At 42.6% G+C, this 17,555-nt stretch overlaps 1 protein-coding gene and 1 non-coding gene across 5 annotated transcripts in view; both read left to right on the top strand.

Annotated features, from left to right (window-relative positions):
* Window positions 1–1,777: 1,777 nt before the first annotated feature.
* Window positions 1,778–1,849, top strand: TRNAK-UUU (transfer RNA lysine (anticodon UUU)). The gene has a single exon. It is a non-coding gene; the product is annotated as a tRNA-Lys (tRNA).
* Window positions 1,850–5,147: 3,298 nt separating this feature from the next.
* The window catches only part of OTUD4 (OTU deubiquitinase 4), a 42,103-nt gene continuing 29,695 nt past the window's right edge, over window positions 5,148–17,555 (top strand). For 3 of the 4 annotated variants that reach the window (XM_057547086.1, XM_057547085.1, XM_057547083.1), the window contains exons 1-3: window positions 5,148–5,862; window positions 10,111–10,194; window positions 13,034–13,084. In XM_057547086.1, the coding sequence (XP_057403069.1) occupies window positions 5,704–5,862; window positions 10,111–10,194; window positions 13,034–13,084 (294 nt within the window). In that variant the 5' untranslated portion in view covers window positions 5,148–5,703. The remainder of the gene's footprint in view (window positions 5,863–10,110; window positions 10,195–13,033; window positions 13,085–17,555) is intronic. The other variant, XM_057547084.1, reaches the window with a different exon arrangement.

The following is a 17,555-nucleotide window of genomic DNA, read 5'->3' as shown; positions in this document are numbered from 1 at the left end:
ACCCTGTTTTCAAATGAGCCCAAAGGAAGCAGGAAAGACTATTGAGGGCAGGAGGCTTCGTCTTTAAGGAGATGACCTGGAAGTTAAACTCATCAATTTTTTTTTTAATTTTTATTTTTTAAAATTAATTAATTAATTAATTTTTGGTTGCTTTGGGTCTTTGTTGCTGTGCACGGGCTTTCTCTAGTTGCCGTGAGCGGGGGCTATTATTCATTGCTGCGGTGCACGGGCTTCTCATTGCAGGGGCTTCTCTTGTTGTGGAGCATGCGCTCTAGTCTAGGCACGCAGGCTTCAGTAGTTGTGGCACGTGGGCTCTGTAGTTCTGGCTCGCGGGCTCTAGAGCGCAGGTTCAGTAGTTGTGGCACACGGGCTTAGTTGCTCCACGGCACATGGGATCTTCCCAGACCAGGGATCAAACCTGTGTCCCCTGCATTGGCAGGCAGATTCTTAATCACTGCACCACCAGGGAAGTCCCAAACTCATCAATTCTGCTCACATCTCATTGGCCTACAATAGTCACATGGTCACATTTAGTTCCAAGGTAGGCTGGGAAATGTGTGCATGGCCATCCAGCTAATATTCAGGAGAAATAAAATGCAAAGTGGAGGACAGTTAGCAGTCCCTAGCACATAGGATCTGAAAGAAATAGGTCTTTCTTCATAAAATAAGTTTCTTGTGGGATTTAATTACTTTAATTTTTATAGAAAACAAACCAAAATGCTATGGGACAATGAAGCCCGGACATTTTAGGTTTTTCTATTTTTGTAAAGGATTTTATAAATTTAAAAAAATTCCGGGGGCTTCCCTGGTGGCGCAGTGGTTGAGAGTCTGCCTGCCAATGCAGAGAACACAGGTTCGAGCCCTGGTTTGGGAGGATCCCACATATTGCGGAGCAACTGGGCCCGTGAGCCACAACTACAGAGCCTGCGCGTCTGGAGCCTGTGCTCTGCAACGGGAGGGGCCGCGATAGTGAGAGGCCCGCGCGCCGCGATGAAGAGTGGCCCCCGCTTGCCACAACTAGAGAAAGCCCTCGCACAGAAACGAAGACCCAACACAGCCATAAATAAATAAATAAATAAATAAAAAATAAAAAAAAGTTACTTTAAAAAAAAAATAGAGGATACCTAGTAAAATTTGAATTTCAGATAAACAGCAAAGAACTTTAAAAAAAAAATTCCACTTACTGGCAACTTAGAGAAATAGTAAAACCACTAAGGATATTAAATTAGTGGTTATTTTCATGAATTATTGACATATGTTCTATGTCTACCTAGTAAAGAGAAACAATGGAGTGTTATATCTGTATTACTTACTAATTGCTGTATTATTCCAAAATTTAGGAGCTTAACACAACAAACATTTATTATCTCACATAGTTTCTGAGGTCAAGAATCTCAGCATCTCAGAATTAAGAATCTCAGGGCTTCCCTGGTGGCGCAGTGGTTGAGAATCTGCCTGCTAATGCAGGGGACACGGGTTCGAGCCCTGGTCTGGGAAGATCCCACATGCCACGGAGCAGCTGGGCCCGTGAGCCACAACTACTGAGCCTGCGCGTCTGGAGCCTGTGCCCCGCAACGGGAGGGGCCGTGATAGTGAAAGGCCCGCGCACCGCGATGAAGAGCGGTCCCCGCACCGCGATGAAGAGTGGCCCACACTTGCCGCAACTAGAGAAAGCCCTGGCACGAACCGAAGACCCAACACAGCCATAAATAAAAAAATAAATAAAGTAGCTATTAAAAATATATATATATAAAAAAGAATCTCAGACCTGGGGAATTCCCTGGTGGTCCAGTGGTTAGGACTCCATGCTTTCACTGGTGGGGCCCGGGTTCAATCTCCGGTCAGGGAAAAAAAAAAAAAAAGCATCTCAGACTTTGGCTGGACAGTTCCTGCTCAGGGTTTCTCATGAGGTTGCAGTCGTCTGAAAGCTTGACTGGGTTGGAGGAGTCACTTCAAAGGTGACTCACGTGGCAGTTGCCTGAAGCTCCAGTTCCCCACCAAGAGAACTTCTCTGTAAGTTTGTCCAGGACCCATAGTAACCAGCTTCCACCAGAGTCCCCCACAAGAGAGGGAGTGTAAGAGAACACCAAAATGCCAAAAGGGTCTCTTATTACCTAATTTCAGCCGTGATGTACCATCACTTTTGCTCTACTCTATTGATCAAGCAGACCAATCTTGCTATAAGGTGGAGGCAATTATACAGGAGTGTGAATACCAGGAGGTAGGGATCATTGGGGGCCATCTTTGAGGCTGGCTACCAGAACACCTAACCTGTTATTGGAAAAAAAAACTGCGGAAAATCTACCATTTTTTAGAACAAAAAAATTCCACCGGATACAATTATCTCCAAAGTGTGTCAGAGCAAACAAACGGACTTGCAGTATTTAACTGTGTACAAGAAAAAAACTCGACACATTTGCATGAGATGACTTTAATTCCGTTAGGTTCTAAGGAGCATTGAATCCTTCAGGTTATATTTGATTAAAATGTCTGTTCTTCACTTTTGCTAATCAGAAATGGCTTCCTCAGAGCGAACATTGTCAATCAGATGTGGTTTCTTGAAAAGTTTCAGAGGTTAATGTCAACAAGTGAATTTGAAAGCAAGTGAATTTCTGTAAGTATTGGTCCAGTTTAAAGTCATAGGATCCTTTAACATTGCCTAAACAGTGAGCTATATTGGGGGATTTGGCATACAGAGGGTCTGTCTTGGATCAGGTCTCAAAATACCTAAAGGATTTCCTTAAACAGGCCCAGGGTCAGATACAACAGGTGTTTTACTTCTAATTTTGGAACCCAAAGCAGCCAGTTTAGAGTGAGGCTGTTCTGCACTCATTCAGTAAGAGTGAGGATAATAAGTAATTTTGCCAAGACCTCATGTGTAGAAAAGACTGGAAATGTGTTATTCTTCTAATACTTTTGATAACAAACCACATTTTTACAAGATAACAAAGAATTGTGATGAATTCTGATAAAGGCCTCTGTTTTCTTAGTATTTAATAATTCATTTAAAAAAATATCAAAAGTCAACTTTAGTGCCAACCAGAATACTTAAATGATCATATCCATTTGATTATACTATTATCAGTGAATTACATTTTTGCAATGGAAAATAGAGACATTGTAGTGTTAATGATGTATTTGGTTTCCTTTTCAAAGTATTTCAAAGGAATTTGGGGGCTTTAGAAAATGGTGATGTTACGTACGTTATTAAAAATATATGTATGTAAGCACATTTAAATAAGATTAAAATATAGATAAGGCTTAAAATGGAAAATATGCTTGAAACACTGTTAGCCACTCAAAATGAAATTATTGTGCATATAAAAAGTGAGCAAAGCTTTTTGAATGACTTCTAAAAAAATTAGAGCAAATGTAATCATGAACATTTCAAGTACAAAGTAAGGTTTGATAAATTTTCAAACGTGAAGTCCCTGGAAATACGTTTCTAATATATCCTCAAGATAATTAGCAATGCAATCTTAGCATGCTAGACACAGTAGATTTCCCATAAATACATATTGAATATGAGATAAGCTTCAGAATTCTTATTGAAGGAATAGTAACATAAATATTAGGAAAGGCATAGTTTTCTTTTGGCATATCAGAAAGTCTATTGCTTATTAATACTACAGAATCTACTCATTTTAAGAATTCAATATTTAAGCTCTATAGTTTAGATATTACTTTACTTTCAATTCCTCTGTGGTTTATAAGGCAAGCCATATTTAAAAAAAAAAGAAAAGCAAGCCATGTTGTAGGTAGTAGCAATACTGCGTAATTCATTTTGAGTGGAATGAGAAGTATATGCAACGTATATATTTTTAAAGAAAGAAAAGCAACAGGTTTGATTTGAAACTAGATTTTTCTAAAAGTGATTCTGAAGTGTTTATTTCTCTACAAAATGTACAAAATTTAATAATGGGACAAGAAAATTCATTTAGAATACTTCTTTTGTATTCTCTAATACAAAAAATTGGATATTGAATCTTTAAACCTTAAGAAATCAAATTTAGAAGTTCAAAGGAAAGTGAATATGGGAGTCATTGTTTGCACCAAGTACCGAAAACAAATTTCTAAAATAGAACTTTCAGTAATTTGCACTGGGCTCTCACCATCTGGCCTGCCTTGCCCCCATTCCAGAGTCTGACCACATGTCTAAACCTACAGAAACTCTCCAGTGCCCCCAGCCCCATCCTGGCGCACCATGGCCTCAAGGCTGGAGTAGATTTTATGGTTAACCATGTCTTTAAATGATTAGGACACCAGATGCTGTTGTACTTTAGTAAAAATAAAATTCTGGTGTCACAAAAACATGCTGGATAAATTCTAGGTTCCAAAGCATAAATTGTCATTCAACTTCGTAGGGTGGGAAGTTGAACGGGAATCCTCCAGCAAGCACTGCTGGAACCCAGGGTAAGTCCAGCACGTTATCAAGCAATTACGAGATGAATTTTTCATGAAAAAATATCTAAGTTTTTCCGGCCGGCGACCATCTCTTTGTGCCGGGGTGGGCAGCTACAGTGGCACGGTGAACCAAAATGTCTGTGGCAAAGGCATCATCTTGCTATAGCGCACGAGCTGTACATCTAATCTCTAATAGGAATCAGCAGGCCACGGTTGATTTATGCACAGCCTGTGTCGCCCCGCACGGTGCCAGTTCCAGGAACCGTCGCCAATTAGCTCTATTTTCTGTTTAAGCCGTTAAAGCCACCTCCATGGAAACGCCAGGAGAAGAGGCCGGGGGGAGGGGAGCAGACAGGTGCGCCCTCTGTTTGGAAATACACAAAGGGCCGACCCAGCAGCCTCAGTGTCCCTGGTAACTCCACGCACGCAGGGCGCGCGCACTTCCCGCGGCCCCGCGGCGCAGTGGGCGGCCGGCCGGGCGGGGCGGTGCGCGCAGGTTGCTGCGCGTCGGCTGGCTGAGACCCTCGGCCTGCTCGCGGACGCTGTGCCCGGGAAGCGCGAAGCCGGCTCCGGGCGGCGGCGGCGGCGCCCGCGCTGTAGGGACTTGTAGTCCCCGTGCCTCCCGGGCGCCTCCCCCGGGTAGGCCGGCCGCGCGTCCCCGCCCGCCGCAGGCCGACTTCCTGCCGCTGTCCAAACTACACCTCCCGCCGTCCTCTCCGCTGTCTGGCCGAAAGCGAAAACAAAATCTGGGCTGCGAGGGTGCTGCCCTCCGCTGGGCGCCCCCACCCGCTCCCCGCCCCTCCGGCGCCCTCCTGCGAGGTGCGGAGACGAAAGGCCGCGTCTTTCTCTTTCGGCTTCCTCGGCTCCCGGTGTTGGGGCGGCAGGCCTCGCTTCACCTGAGCCGGCCCCGCGCGCGCTCGGGTGCGGGGCTTTCCTTGCCTCCGCCGGCTCGGGACAAGAAAACTTGTGGGGGCGGCGACCCCCGGGCGCAGTTGCTGAGCCGGGCGGCGAGGCCGCCGGGAAGTGACTCCTCGCTCTCGGGTTTTCGTGAATTTCGCCCCCGTTGCCCCTGGGCGCGTGGGCCCTCGGGAGGTGGCCGCGTGCGCCTGGCCATGCATTAAGCAGGGCTCCCCTATGCGCGCGGACCGCTGCCTCGGGCCGCCGCCTGCAGCCGCCGCCGCCGCGTGCCCAGCCCAAGCCCGAGCCGCCGCCCGCCCCAGGCCCGGGCGTCGAGGAGCCGGCGGCGCGGCCATGTGGGGCTAGCCCGCGCCGCGCCGGGCCTGCAGCGCGACCGGCAACATGGAGGCGGCCGTCGGCGCCCCAGACGGCGGCGACCAGGGCGGCGCGGCGCCCCGGGAGGACGCGACGCCCATGGACGCCTATCTGCGGAAACTGGGCTTGTATCGGAAACTGGTCGCCAAGGACGGGTCGTGCCTGTTCCGGGCCGTGGCGGAGCAGGTAATGGGGCGGGGGCCGGGCGGGGGGAGGCGGCGGGGCCGGGTGGGAAGCGGCGGGCGGGCCGGGCCGCCTACCTCCCGGGTTGCGCGTGGCCCCGCAGTCGTCACAGCGGCCCATTGTGGGGCCGGAACCGGACGCTGCCCTGGGTCTGGAAGCTCTAAATCGAAACTTAAAAACCTGTAAATTATCTGGGTGTCGTCCCTCCTGGCGAAGAGGTAATGAGTTGAGGCCAGCGCGTGAGGCCTGCGGAGAGCCTTGTACCCTTGCTTGATGGCTGGCGACTGGGCGAAATGTTCTTTTCCCCTCCTCTTGGTTTTATAAGTACAGCGGTCCCACCAGTAAACCGAATGTTTCTTAGAGGAGGTGGTGCACCAGACTTGACTCGCGGAACATGATTTTTTTTCCTGTTGCTGGACTTTGGAACGGGGGGTAGCCGAGCCCGCCGATGTCCGCCTGAATCAGAAGGGGGAAAATGTACAGTTTGGGAAAGCCAGACTTTGGAAAACGTAGAATGTTTGCAAAGAATTGTCTTTGAGCAGATTTCACTCTTTTTTTTTAATGCTCTGCAAGGCAGTGTAGGTGTACTAAAAATAATTGACTTTTAAAAAAGTTTGTTTTGCAGTTGGTGGTAGGAAGGAAGGGTATATCTGGAGTTCTTTAGGCCCTTGGCCGAATTTTTCCCCCTTAATGGTGAAAATCACTTCCTAACACAGTTCTTGGGAGGATGTTTCTGATTTTTTTTTTTTTTTTTTTTGGTAAGAGAGCTTATTCCCTGTTAAATAATACTGTAGTTGGTAGGTATACAGTCACCAAAACCCATCTTGTATTGAAAAATAGCTGTTGAAATAGTTGGACAGAAGTTTCACATTACTGCCCTGGTGTGTATTTCCTACAGTTCACAGTTTGCTTTCCTTTGGCCTAAGGTCCACCCCTCCCGTCTCCCCGCCTTTGGAGTTTTTCTGTTTCTCTTTCTCTCACCTTTTTTGAATGCTAAGTAGCTTTCAAAATTTCTATTTGTGAGTAAATATTTTACTTAACATCTATAGACCAGTCTATTCTTATTTTTTTCAACATCCAAAGGTCAGCCATTTATTTTCCAAAGGCCCTCGTTTTCACGTTAGTAGCATAACATCTTTTTTTTTTTTTAAACAAGAAATTGATTTAGCAAAGGTCCAAACCTTTGCATTTTGTTGCAGGCATTGTCATTCAAACATTCTTCGCAAAGCTTCCCAAATCGAGCTCTTTTTTAGTTCAGTAGATGTCTCTTACTTTTAGAATTTTAGAATGTTCTAATGTTGCTTTGGGATTTGTTCACACAAACACATCCCAGTCTTTACTATCAGTAGGTAAACAGTCTGTCCCATTCGTGAGTTTCCTGGATCTCCATCTGTCCTGCTTCCTCTGCCTCGGCCTCCCTGGACCCCTTAGCACCTCCAGAAGCAGAAGGAAGAGGTGGAAGTGAATTCAGTCCCTATTGATACATATTGTTAGCTCTAGCAAGAATTCGGTAAGGAAGGAGGTGGAAACAAATCGAAATAAGGGAAGTACGGTGCTTATTTGGAGTTGGATTATCTACATCCTCATTTATGTTGAAGCAGAAAGGTGTGTCTGGTTTCGGTAGTACATGCTGTAGATAATTGGCAAACTTGATTGTACAGAATCTCTATTTTTAAGTAGAAAGGAACAAGAGCTAGCTGGTTACACTAAGAACTCATTGCTAACGTCAGCTAACACATTTTATTGTATCTTATTGTGATGGGATTTAAGTTAGGCATAAGGGACTATCCCTTCCAAGTAGGTGATTCTGACTTTTAGTATACTGAGCTTTTAGAAAGCTTAATACTGTGACTCTTGGGGGCAGCTCAGTTGTTCAGTAGACAGGACCAAAGGTAATAATAGCCTTCATGGCCAAAGGCAGTGTGTGCGTTGCAGGGGGAGGCAGAGGACAGTAACAGCAGCCTCAGCCTGCCCTTTAAATATGTGTACAGAGGATTTACTTTTTTGCCAACGATTTCTCCAATAATATCAAAATAATTATAATTTCTAACAAGGAGTCGCAGTAAGTAATCTAAATGGCGGCCTTTGGCGGGGGGAATGGAGAGGGAGAGACTTGAATTAGCAGGAGTCTTTCCCTCCAAATTACCTGATTTAGATAGGCCCTTACCTTTTTACAGTTCTGGACGTGGGCCTACAGGAGGCCTGACCTGAATCAGCTCTGTGGCCCTAGAGCTAAAAATAGGGCGCTCTTAGAGGACTTGGAGAAGCAGTGTGTCTCGGCCTTTCTCACTGTTTATCACCGGCTGCCCTAAGTAAAGATTGGAAAGCCTCCTATTTCTAGCTTATTTTCATGTATATAATGATTTGCAAAGATATTTGTCATACCATTTGAATTCTTCCTGAGTGTCCTTGAACTTGCACAGTATTATGCTTTTTAAACAGTTGTCGTTTAACCTTGCTTCTCTTAGCAGTGCTTGGCTTTGTAAAGCCCCGGCACCCCGCACGTTATCGGAAGTTGCTGAGAGTTTTGCTTCTGAGTAACAGGTTCAGATTTCATGTGCTAATAAAATCTTTGTTAAAAGAGGAGAAAAAACAAGAGATATGCCTGTCATTGTTTTTGATGGAAAATAAGCTTTATTCACTTATGTCTGCCACCTGTTGCTAGGTAAATGGCTTTAAGACTAGCTCCACTTTACTAATGGCAGGAAGGCCCTATCGGATGCCACTGTGGTTTACTCAGACTAATACGTTGATTCATAATAGTGTCTAGCGTAGCTTCTGTGAAGGAAGTGTTGCTAAATGTCATTTGTTGAATTGGCAAAAAAATTGTGTGGTGGTTGTTTTTTCTACTACTCAAATCTATTACTATTTGGGCAGTCCTTCAGTGCTGGAAGCTTAGAATATGTAAGGATGCTTTTCTGTAGTACCTAAGACAACAGTGTCGGCATACTCTGTTAAGCTGAAAACCAGCTAGTATGCTGAAGACAAATTCATTGCTCACCTCAGCTAGTGCATCTTCAGCGTGTCTCAGTGTGCAGGGACCTGCTAGCTGTCTAAACAGTTGTGCCTTTGCCTCTGTGGGTATACATGAGCCCTGGCTGTTGCCCACAGTGACCTGTAGAATGTGCAGCTGGAGCTTCCCTTTTCCTGAATGCTCTGCTCGCCCTGAACATAAGGGAGAATCACTCAATTGGAACTATAACTCTTAAAGTTACTTTATAATAATAGAAATTCTCAAGAAGCCTTGACAGTAGTTTGAGATGTGATTATTTTATACGTCAGCTTTTTTTTCTCCTACCTTGACCTGGTGGAGTACCAGGAACACCTTCGTTTGAGACACCTAGTAATAGAAAAAAAAATAATCTACTCTTTTTAGCGTGGTAGTTAAAGTATTGGAGACTAGCCAGAGGGTTTCAAACCAAAGCTTTAGACTTTTAGTAAGAGACAAAATGCCAGTAAGTTATTCTTTTGTTGAACTAGTTGTTTAACAGAAGAAAACAGAGGCTACAAAATGGGAGGATTTGGATCATCTTTGTAGTATGACTTATTTCAGGTGGTGCTTTAAGATTTGGGGCAAAAGGGCAAATTTCAAGGCTGTTGGGATGACAGCACACAGGGGCACGTTTGCATCCTGTGTGTTGCTCCCGGGATGTCCTTTCAAGAATCATGTAAGCCTGACAGCTAAAGGATTTAAGAATGAGCGCCTTAATTTTTCTGAAACCACGGTGGACTTAAATTTATACATAAGACAAATAGTTCAAAATTACCGGGAAAAAGAAGTTTATCTCTTATGGGCATAAAGCCTCAAAGACGATTTTTGTTGAAGTTGCCTGTTTGTTCTCTTTTGCCACAAGCACAGGATGAGGCTAAGCACCGCACTGCAGGAATTCCGTCAGCCTTGCTTTGTGAAGAGCAAAGTTACAGTAGAGGGCTGGCGGGGAGAGGAAAGTGTCTTTTAAGTTTACAAAGATTTCCCCAAGGGAGTGATTTCAGTGACTTAAAGGAGAAATGGTAATAAGCTCTTTATAGAGTGACATCTGGCTTAAGAAGTACTGCTGTTTGTATGTGTCGTGTCATTTGTCTGGTTAGTGGAAGGGGTGGGAATGAATAAAGAGCTAGAAATGATAGAAAGGGAAAGGGAGACTGATGTCTGCTGGTTGTGAGGTTATGTTGGGTGTGAAAGAAGGCACTAGGTCGTAGCTTGAATCTTCTGACAAAGTGCTTGATAGTGTACTGCTCTTTCCTTTGCAGGTGCTGCACTCTCAGTCTCGCCATGTTGAAGTCAGAATGGCCTGTATTCATTATCTTCGAGAGAACCGAGAGAAATTTGAAGCGGTAATTCGTAATTTTAAACGTGTAATGGTGTCTTGACTTATGTTTACATTTTAGCCTTTAGAATGGTCTAGTGGGAATTTCACGGGTTGGATCTTAATGCAGGTTTTGAAAATAACCCTTATAAAAAAGAACTGCTGGGCTTCCCTGGTGACACAGTGGTTAAGAATCTGCCTGCCAAGGCATGGGATACAGGTTCGAGCCCTGGTCCGGGAAGATCCCACATGCCACGGAGCAGCTAAGCCCGTGTGCCACAACTACTGAGCCCTCGTGCCACAACTACTGAAGCCCGCGTGCCTAGAGCCCGTGCTGCACCGCAAGAAGGGCCACCGCAATGAGAAGCCCGCAAACCGCAATGAAGAGTAGCCCCCGCTCACTGCAACTAGAGAAAGCCCGCACGCAGCAACGAAGACCCAATGCAGCCAAAAAAAAAAAAAAAAAACAACTGCTTATTTGAATTCAAATCCAGTTACAGCTGTGATTTTTTTTTTTTAAGGCCATTTTGTGGTATTCATTTATTCAGACATTTAGAAAGCTTCTGTGACAGATGGGTCACTGAGCTGTGGAGGCTAGAAGGATGACTTGGGCAGGACCTTTGCGTATTACGAGTGAGCTTTGTCTGCTGTGATCAGGGAGTAGGGTGTTGTGGTTAACAGTTTTCTGTGATTGGTGACCCCATGTGAATTGTAAAAATTGCACACTTAGAGTATAAGAAATACGCTGAGCATAGCTAGAGTTGAGCCTTTGATTTCATCAGGAGGCATTTATAAATTTTTAATTTTCAGTGTTCATCATTGTGAACTACCTATCAGAACATTGTAATTATGTAAATAATGATTAGTAGTTAATAGAATATAGTATAGTTAATTAGTAGTTAACAGAATATCAACTTACTGTAATTTTCTCAGTAGTGTGTAGTAGGCTGTGAAATAATGCCACAGTAACCTATTTTCATTTTACATTGAAAGCCTTATAGGATTTACTAGTCATTGGTTTTATGAGCTAGAATTATCATCTGACGACTTTCAATGGTATTTTCCCCCCGTTGACTGCCAGAAGAACATTGACACTTTGCATATAACTCAGTTCCAAGACTTAATAGGTAAATAGTGTTTAGATGTGTTCTTGGGTTGGAGTTCCTATTTTCAAGCAAAATTTTATTACTGGTGACATTTTTCTGGGTGTCATGTTATAAGATGGACAGTAATATATTCCAGGAAGGAGAGGTACCTGCTTGATCAGGAGATTTGAAAACTTGTTTTATTAAAAAAAGCTGGTAGTGTGGAGGCTCGATAAGAGAGTATTATGGCAGGGGAGTGGAGTGGAGTGGTCCTTGAGTATTTGAAGAAATTACAGGTGAATTAGTTATTACTGTTATTGGCTACTGTTGACAACAGTGGAAATTGCTAACATTGGTTGAGCATTTACTGTGTGCCAGCAGGCATTGTTTTAAGTGCTTTGCATATATTTATTTAGCTCTACAGTCTCAGGAGGTGTGATCTGAGGTTGAAAGTTCCAAGGGGGAAGTTTTGCTTTCCTTATAATGAATACTTCTAACAGTTTCTATTGGCCAGAATTGGAAAAGACTCTCATGGGAAGAAGGGTGTGCCTGTTTACTGACCATGGTTAGTTGGGGGCCTCGATGAATACTTTCTGGTTAGAAAGGAGAGTCTCAGATTGGATGCAGGCTTGTGTCAGAACACGGCTTAGGTCTTTTGCAACTTTAAATGGTTCTGTGGGGTGGTTTTATTTTTTTTATGTCTATAGATAATCAACTAATACACAACAGTAGCCTCTGACTGGTGGGATATTTGAAATATGTGGCTATTTTATTACAAGTCTGTGTTGAAACTTAGGATACTTTTTGGAAATTTGACAGTATACAATCTATAAAGGAATTAATCTCCGTCTTAAAAAAATCCATGGGCATTTAAAAGATTTTTATAGACCGGGGAGTGTATTTTAATGGTTTTAAGTGTATCACTTTGTTAAATTAACTAATTTAAATAAAATTGAATTTGGTGTTTCAGACAAATGTCTTTTTAGATCTTTCAGTTAAATTAGTGGAATCGCTATGAGAAAAGCAAAAAACATTATTATATAGCTTGAATAAACTCAGTTTTTTTTTATATGTTAAAGGAACAATGAAGCAGGCCATATTAGAAAAATCTTGTTGATTCTTCAAAAGATCTTTAGCATTATTAGTTCTCGTCCTTGTTTTTAGTAGAACTGACCTAAGAGAGGATGAATATTCATAGCTATTAGTAAACTAATAGTTCTTAGCTAGTGCATCTGTCCTTAATTCTCTTCTCAGCATTGGCCATTACCAGGTTAGTCTTTAAGTGCTGCTTTTATCATGTAATTTCTCTGTTTACAGCGTCACCTGCTGGGACCTTGAACTGTCTTCTCCCTCAGTCTGATAGTCCTGCCTGGGCTCCAGGCCCTCTGTGAATAGGTGTGCAGTTGCGTTCCTCTCTCACTGCGCTCGCTCACCGCACCGAGTGGCCCTGCCCCTGCTGGCCAGGTGGCTCCTGTCTTCCCAGCACAGTGCTGTCCAGCACTTCCTCAAGATGCTGTCCCTGTGCCCAGCCACGTCCTGTCCAGGAAGTGTTTCCGGACAGTGTTTCCTTCTTTAAATTCTTTTGTATGTTTATGATATTTTCTTAATGATTTGTATATATTTTCATAATTAGATTTGATCTGTGCATGTGTGTATATATAATCTATATATTTTGGTATTACTGATGTATCCAAGGTTTGTGTAAAAATTCAGGAATTCACAGTGAAGAGATTAACTTTTGCTTCGATGTATTTTGTAATAGATTTTTTTCTCTTTTTGCAGTTTATAGAAGGGTCATTTGAAGAATATTTAAAACGTTTGGAAAACCCACAGGTATGCAGTAATCTTCTGACGTGTATTTCTGTTTTTTATATGTTAAATAATGTATTCAAAATTCATTACGAGAGATTAGTATTACAGTGTATGGAGGGGTCTCCTTATGAACATTTACTATCCTAGGTGCACGTTTTATGCAGCATTTAATTGGAAGACAGTTGGAGCTGTGTACTGTGCACTGTTGCCTCACTAAAGACAGTCGGGCTATCTTTATCTGTCATAACGGCATAAAAGACCTAAAATAACGGTGCTGATGACTTCCAGGGTGCTGTGTTGGTATGTGTATGGGGCTTGGTGGACAGGGCGATACTTGATTGCTTCCTTAGGCAACTGAGAAGACAGTTTCTTTTATGGAGGTTCCATTCCCCATCACATGGTCCGTGTGAGAAGCAGGGAGAGACTGTTGCGAGTAAAAGGACGGTACTTCCCCACCAGGTCCCATTGCCAGCACTTTCTCAGTCATTTTGAAGTCAAAGGAATTTTTCTTTCTTTTTTTTTTTTTTTTTCTGCTGTCAAAACTAATGTTCTTTGTGTAAAAATCCAAATGTTAGTGGCACGCCGTGTAGAATGTTCCCTCATCCCCGGAGGTAATCACTGTTAAGTTTAAAATGACATTAGCAAAGGAAAAAGCTAAGAGAAGGAGTCAGGTAGGGAGGAAAGGGAATAATCACATAGGAATAGGGTGTTGGATCAATGTTTGGTGTCTCCCTTCAGTTCCCTAACTCTCGTTTGAGTGCTTGTTGTGGGCCAAGAATGGCCAGGCACCCGGGAGGCAGAGGTAACTGGGATTTGGATGCTGTTCTCAGGAGTTTCCCTGCAGTAGGGAAGAACATCGAACACCAGTGAGAAGGTACCTGTGTCGTAAGATGTATAGGTATGGTGCTGTAGGCATTCAGTTTTATTCCTAGCTGGGTAGGCCAAGCAGGAGTTTGAGAGTAAGAGGGCATTTGAACTCTGAAGAGCTTCTGGATAAGAAATGCCTAGGGTGAAGGGCATTTGCAGGTAGTGAAAATTGTGCGCAAGACAGATAAAGAAAGCAGTTGGGTTTGTGTGGAGCACGGAGCACACGAAGGTGGGAGGTGGTGAGAAATGTCCGAGGGCAGGCTGTGGTGAGCTCATGGGAGGGCGTCAGTGCCAGCCTCATTAGCTTGGAGCTGATACTTGAGGCCAGCATTTCTCAAAGCATCGCCTACAGGCCACTGCATCAGGAAAAATGCAGATCCCTGGCCTCTATTCCAGACCCAAATCAAAGTCTCTGCACCTGGGGCCTGGGAATCTGGCATTGGGAAGTTTTTCAAGTTTTTTGAGGCAAGAAGTGAATTATGTTTTGTTCACTGCTTTGAAGTGAGAATAGTGCCTCGTGTTTTTGTTAACTGGATGGATGGATGGATGAAAGAATCTTGTGTAAAGGTAGTCTGGAGGTGGATGAGACCAGAGGCAGGAAGACTAGTTGCAGTGGTTTTGAAAAAATTGTTTAATACACGGAGAAGTGGGCACACTATAGTAAGTGTTAAAAAAGGAAAATAAGTATGGTGTTACTCCAGTTTTGGTGACAGATACCCTCTGAAGATCTTTTCTCTAAATCCACTCATGACTACATTTTTATTTCCGTGATTTTGAAACTGAGTTTTGCCCACAAAAATGGACACAAATTCATTTTCCTGAAGTTTGTAGTTTTTTTCCTCTTAGTTTATAAGCCTCTTTGAAGGCAAGAATTATATATTTTGTTGCTTTTGGACTTCCCCTGGTTACCTGTCAATTTGGGGTGCCTAATTGATCAGTTTGTGTGTGTTGAGTGCATGTTAAAGCCGTATTGCATTATATGTAACAGGTAGGAAAGATTAAACACCAGAATGTTAACAGTTCTCTCTAGGTAGTAGTAATACTGGTGATTTTTGTTTCCTTTGTAGAAGATGAAGGAAACAACAAAGACCGTTTATTAATTTTTAATCAGAAAAAACCCCACAGTGTCATTTTATAGTAATCTTTGTGCAGCAGTTCAGGCTCTTGGGCTATGAGGGGTCCGAGAAAGGATAGCAGAGACATAGTGGGAGTGGAGACAAGGGGACAGAGGGAGGAAATGAGGCAGTGTGAACTGAACTGAGACTGATGGGGGGGTCTGCAGGAGGGGGGAGGGCAGGTTGCTGCGGTTTTGAGCACGTGGGACAGGTGTCTCCTTCCCAGGGTGCTGGCCAGCCAGATTTGTTACCCTTAGGGCACCCCTCCCCAATCCGCTCAAACTTCCAGGTGTTTCGGGTACCTGCCAAACAGGACAGTCGTTTGTTCTTCGTTATTAGCAATAAATATTTGTCTTCCTTTGTTTCTCTTTCTCCCTGATACATGGAATGTATGAAATGAAAAGAGAAATATAGTTGATGGGTAAACTCCATTGCTTCATCCAATTCTCAGAGAAAGCATCTTTCTCCTTTTACTTAAAAATACCAGTGGAACATTTTGAAAAATGCCTCGAACTTTTTGCAAGAATATATTTTTGTCAGCTTTACGTAGGTGAAATTGACATACTATAAATTTTTAAGCTTATAATTTGATGGAATTTGACAGACGTATACAGTTGTGTGACCGCCAGCAGACATCGTATAGGACGTTTCCATCACTCCACAAAGTTTCTCATGCCCTTCTGCACTTAATCCCCCCCTCCGCCATATCCACTGATGTATTAACTTTTGCCTTTTCTAGACGGAAAAAAATGGAATGGTATCGTTTATAGTCTTATATGGCTGGCTTCTTTCACTTAGCATAATGGAAACATTTTGAGATTCATCCATGTTGTGTGTATCGGTAGTCCCTTTTTATTGCTGAGTGGTCATTCTCTGTATGGATGTACTGCAGTTTGTTTAGCAGTTTACCAGTTGATGGATACTTGAGTTCTTTCCAGTTTGCGGCTGTTACGATTAAAGCTGCTAAGAATATTTGCTTGCAAGTCTTTCTGTGGGCATATGTTTTCTTTTCTCTTGGATTAATACTACTGGGAGTGGAATTGCTGGATCATATGGTAAATTTATGTTTAACTTAATGAGAAATTGCCAATCTGTTTTCCAAAGTGGCTATGCCATTTTGCTTTCTCATTAGCAATATATGAGAATTGCAATTGCTCTACATCTTCCTCAACACTCAGTATGCTCGGCCTTTTAAATTGTAGCTGTGTTGGTGGTTGTATAGTGGTATCTCATTGTGATCTTAACTTGGATTTCTCTAGTAATGTTGAGAATCTTTTCATGTGTTTATTTGCCATCCATATATCCTTGTTGGTGAAATGTCTATTCATAGATTTTGTCTTTTTTTTTATTACATTGGTTTTTTAAGAGTACTTTATAATTATAAGAGTACTTTATATTGAATATAAATTCTGTACTGGATATATATTCTTCAGTATTTTCTTCCAGTTTGTATCTTGTATTTTAGTGTTCTTAACAGTGTCTTTTGGGGAACAAAAGTTTGCTTTGATGACTATTTAAGAACATTTAAATTAGTTTTTTTGATACAGTGTAGTTCTTTCGTTAAAGTAGATTTTTGTAGACACGCTGTGCTCTTACCCACAATGAGGAAGTAGATTAAACATCTTACAGAGTGCTGAGTAAATAAAATTATGGCCTTAAGGTAGAGGACACTGATAGAACGTAGATTTTTTTTTTTTTAAATAATTAGAAATTGACCCTGGTTAGAGAAGACAAGAAGATAACGATAGACAAGAAGATATATCATATATCGCATATGATAGATATGTGTACTTAACCAGACTACAACAGAATTTATTCTGAAGATTAAATATTTATACAGTGGTACATTATTTGAGAGGTGGTATTTTGTTGACACTAGTAGAATAATTTTCCATTTTCTAAAGTGGATATGTGGATGCTGCATAAGGTGGATATAGCTTGTGTCTGTGATGTAAGCCGACTGGTTTCAGGGAAGGACTTCCTCTATACCAGAGGGTGTCTCTTGTAGCGGCTTATGGGAAGCTGGGATTGTTAGGCGGAGCCCGACTTTAAGAAGTCTCTTTTGATAAATGGCATGCATTTCATTTTGAAAAACAGAGCCAACTTTTGAGAACTATTAAAGTGCAGAGTCTCTGGGGGAAAGATGATTCTTTTCTGAGAGATCAAACCATCCTCTTAAAATCTTTCCTTATCTCAAATTTGTTTTCTTTGAAGGAGAAAGTGGCAGCGTTCATTTACCATAGCTCATTATTTTTAGTAACTCTTGGTATTAAGTCTTTACTAATTTCACAAGTAGTTTAGGAATACATTCTCACGGTGAAAGATTTAATACAGAATGAAGAGTGAAAATCTTTACATGTCCCTCATCTTGAATTTCCTGTCTCCGCTGTCAACTTGGGATATATCCTTCCAGACCTCTTCCTATGAATATATATATTTTTTGTTTTGCACAATAGGATTATTTCACCAACTTACTTTTTACACAGAATAATCTGAGTGATCTTTCCAAG

The sequence above is a fragment of the Balaenoptera acutorostrata genome, chromosome 5, assembly GCF_949987535.1.
Source record: "Balaenoptera acutorostrata chromosome 5, mBalAcu1.1, whole genome shotgun sequence".
In the NCBI taxonomy this organism is placed as follows: domain Eukaryota; kingdom Metazoa; phylum Chordata; class Mammalia; order Artiodactyla; family Balaenopteridae; genus Balaenoptera; species Balaenoptera acutorostrata.
The sequence above is the reverse complement of the archived record's forward strand: the minus strand, read 5'-3'. Positions and strand labels throughout refer to the sequence as shown.